Below are 4,111 nucleotides of genomic sequence, written 5' to 3'. Positions count from 1 at the left end.
AAAAAAAAAAAAAAAAAAAGAGAGCGAGATCTGTTCTTTGTGATGGGAAGAATGACAAAAAAAAAAGAGGTGTGAACCTTATTCAAGCTCAAGAAATATTGTATGAAAAGATAGAAATCTCATGTCCCTGTCTCACCTGGGCTAATAATTAACATTGGACCTTGGGCAAGTTGCTTAGCCCTTTAAACATAATTTTCCCTTTGTAAAATGAGAAGATTGAGGTATGATTGTGTTTATTCTAGCTCTGACATTCTGTGATGCTCTGATGATATGTCTCCATGTAAGAAATGTCAGGATAATACAAAATATAGACATTCTTTTCCATTTGTATTTAACAGTTCTATATCCTTCCTTTCAGGTAGCGATGGGCTTCTTTCAAGTGGGTTTTGTTTCTGTCTACCTCTCAGATGCCTTGCTGAGTGGATTTGTCACTGGTGCCTCCTTCACTATTCTTACATCTCAGGCTAAGTATCTCCTTGGGCTCAACCTTCCTCGGAGTAATGGTGTGGGCTCACTCATCACTACCTGGATACATATCTTCAGAAACATCCATGAGACCAATACCTGTGATCTTATCACCAGCCTTTTGTGCCTTTTGGTTCTTTTGCCAACCAAAGAACTCAATGAGCACTTCAAGTCCAAGCTTAAGGCACCGATTCCTGTTGAACTTGTTGTTGTTGTGGCAGCCACCTTGGCCTCTCATTTTGGAAAGCTACATGAGAATTATGATTCTAGTATTGCTGGACATATTCCTACTGGGTTTATGCCACCCAGAGTACCAGAGTGGAACCTAATTCCTAGTGTGGCTGTAGATGCAATCGCTATTTCCATCATTGGTTTTGCTATCACTGTATCACTTTCTGAGATGTTTGCCAAGAAACATGGCTACACAGTCAGAGCGAACCAAGAAATGTATGCCATTGGCTTTTGTAATATCATCCCTTCCTTCTTCCACTGCTTTACTACTAGTGCAGCTCTTGCAAAGACATTGGTTAAAGAATCTACAGGCTGCCAAACTCAGCTTTCCGGTGTGGTAACAGCCCTGGTTCTTTTGTTGGTCCTCTTAGTAATAGCTCCTTTATTCTATTCCCTTCAAAAATGTGTCCTTGGTGTGATCACAATTGTAAATCTACGGGGAGCCCTTCGTAAATTTAGGGATCTTCCCAAGATGTGGAGTATTAGTAGAATGGATACAGTTATCTGGTTTGTTACTATGCTTTCCTCTGCACTGCTGAGTACTGAAATAGGACTGCTTGTTGGGGTTTGTTTTTCTATGTTCTGTGTCATCCTCCGCACTCAGAAGCCAAAGATTTCATTGCTTGGCTTGGTGGAAGGGTCTGAAGTCTTTGAATCCTTGTCTGCTTATAAGAACCTTCAAACTAAGCCAGGCATCAAGATTTTCCGCTTTGTAGCCCCTCTCTACTACATAAACAAAGAATGCTTTAAATCTGCTTTATACAAACAAACTGTCAACCCAGTTTTAATAAAGGCAGCTTGGAAGAAGGCAGCAAAGAAAAAGGTCAAAGAGGAAGTAGTGACTCTCGGTGGAATCCAGGATGAAGTATCAGTGCAACTTTCCCATGATCCCTTGGAGCTGAATACTATAGTGATTGACTGCAGTGCAATTCAATTTTTAGATACAGCAGGGATCCATACACTGAAAGAAGTTCGCAGAGATTATGAAGCCATTGGAATCCAAGTTCTGCTGGCTCAGTGTAATCCCTCTGTGAGGGATTCCCTAACCAAAGGAGAATATTGCCAAAAGGAAGAAGAAAACCTTCTCTTCTATAGTGTGTATGAAGCAATGGCTTTTGCAGAAGCATCTAAAAATCAGAAAGGAATATCTGTCCCCAACGGTCTGAGTCTTAGCAGTGATTAATTGGGAAAGTAGAAGAATGCCTAGCCAATAGGTTAAAATTTCAAGTGTCCAACATTTCCCATTTCCACAGTGGAAAATTTTGCACACTTGAAATTTTAACTAAGTAGCTAGATATTATTCCTCCTTTGAAGCTAATGGTGTTTGTTATACATACTGCAGCAGAGCTTGTAGCTGGACAGAGTCAAAAAGAAGAAAATATGGTTTCAAGCTTTCTTGCAGATGTGAAGGATTCCTGGAATGCAATAGGTATGTATTGAATTGAACTGTAAAGTAGCTCCAAAACTTAATTAGTATACCGTTTTAGGGCATATTCCCTTCTGCAAGAGATGAAGCGGTGAAGTTGAGATTTGCATTGGAAGTGCCATAGTCTTCTTTATGTGGCTCAGTGAAGAGGGAGAGAAAGAAGGCGGGGAAAGAATGTTGCACCTGCTGTAGTACCAATAGATCCAGAGGCTTCCGGGTCACAAGGTCATACTAGATAGGTTTGTTCTTGTAGTTCTCTATCCCCAGTCTTTGCTCCCCAGATGGCAGTAGTTTTTAGTAGGAAAGTGCCATTCCTCTCCGTAAGGCAGAGTCTCATCAGGGGTTTAACACCTGGGCAGATTAGTAACATCCTGAGACCCAGCCTGTTATTAGACAGAATACCCTTTATAATACATTTGACATTTTTAGTCATGCCTTTTTGTTTAGGGTAAATAGGTAAGCACAAAGAACTCTTCAAAATCAGAAAAAACAGTAGGAGTCTTTCCTGGTCTTTTCTGTGATCTCTGTCCTTGTTTCTGAGACTTTCTCTACCATTAAGCTCTATTTTAGCTTTCAGTTATTCTAGTGTGTTTCCCATGGAATATGTCCTAAGCTGGTATTTTTGTCAGTGACAATCTTGCCAGTCAGCAGTTTCTAACAGCATTTTAAATGAGTTTGATGTACAATAAATATTGATGACAATGACAGTTTTTAACTCTTCGAGTCACCTAAAACTATTATGCAGGAGGATTTAGAAGGATCACATTCACAAAACCCAAGTGCTGTGGATGTATTATTCATGATAGCTGGCCACAGGTTATAAATTGAGGAATAATTTCCTTTCAAAAAGCAAGAATGTCCAACATTGAAAGTTTATAGTTTTATATTTGGACCTTGACAGGTAACAAAAAACCAGGTTGTCCAAAGTTAGGAATAGGGAACTAATTTATGAAACAGCCATTTAAAAAAAAAAAAAAAAGCAAACTGCAGAAGTACAAAATTATTTTTCAATCTGTTCCTACATTCTAAACAATTTTAAATATTTATGAGAAGCAAACCCTATGTGTAGGGCATCTGTTGGAGTGGGATGCTTTTAGACATATATTAAATATGTACATGTTTAATATGTATATTTAATATACATAATTATACCTATATTATCCCTATATATATATATGTAATTTAACTTTTTTGTTAGCTCCATAAGCTGCCAGTGTTGCTTTTCTGTTGGTAGAGCTCTCCCATTTGTTGACATGGAAAATACCTTTCCATTAGCACAACAAAATAGTTTCTCAGTAGAAAGTCTGGATTTCTGTTTTGTAGGTGATTCACATTATGATTAAATGTAGGTTTCCTGAATTTTGACGTCCTTTTAGAACTTCAGTCTGGAATTCCAGAAATACCAATTGCTGCTTGTATTTGTGCTTGTTTGTTTTTAGCCAGCATTTGCCCTTTCTATCCAGCCTTATGAATAACAATAGTAAAATCACAGTATCTTGGTCAGTATTTTTTTCCTGTTTACTTTTTTAAGAGACAGTCATCCAGGCCAGAGTGCAGTGTGATCGTAGCTTACTGAAGCTTCCAACTCCTGGGTTCAAGTGATCGTCTTACTTTGGCCTCCTGAGTAGCTAGACCATAGGCATGCATCACCACATCCTGCTAATTTTTAAATTTCTTTTCTAGACATGGGGTCTCACTGTGTTGCTCAGACTGGTCTCAAACCCCAGGCTCAAGCAATCCTTCAGCCTCAGGCTTCCAGAGTGTTGGGATTACAGGCGTGAGCCACTGCACTTGGCCAAGTCATTTGTTTTTCATCTCTTGCCCTTCTCCCAAGGCAGGCTTAAGTTGATACAGGTGTCTAATACTCTGTAACAGAGTAATGAGTACATGCTTAAGACGTTATAATTAACCAACACCACAAAAAATATTACAGCCAAAGACTGGAAAATCCCTTAGGATGGATAACAGGATTTGACCTTTACCTGTGAT

At 38.9% G+C, this 4,111-nt stretch overlaps 1 protein-coding gene across 5 annotated transcripts in view; it reads left to right on the top strand.

Annotated features, from left to right (window-relative positions):
- The window catches only part of SLC26A2 (solute carrier family 26 member 2), a 22,457-nt gene extending 19,203 nt beyond the window's left edge, over positions 1 to 3,254 (top strand). For 3 of the 5 annotated variants that reach the window (XM_017531319.2, XM_037739547.1, XM_017531320.2), the window contains one exon: positions 359 to 2,462. In XM_017531319.2, the coding sequence (XP_017386808.1) occupies positions 359 to 1,879 (1,521 nt within the window). In that variant the 3' untranslated portion in view covers positions 1,880 to 2,462. Of the gene's footprint in view, positions 1 to 358 lie in introns of all 5 variants that reach the window. The other 2 variants (XM_017531321.2, XM_017531318.2) reach the window with 2 other exon arrangements.
- Positions 3,255 to 4,111: the final 857 nt, after the last annotated feature.

This window comes from Cebus imitator, unplaced genomic scaffold (genome assembly GCF_001604975.1).
Source record: "Cebus imitator isolate Cc_AM_T3 unplaced genomic scaffold, Cebus_imitator-1.0 Scaffold71, whole genome shotgun sequence".
NCBI lineage: Eukaryota > Metazoa > Chordata > Mammalia > Primates > Cebidae > Cebus > Cebus imitator.
This window is presented reverse-complemented; position numbering and strand designations above follow the sequence as displayed.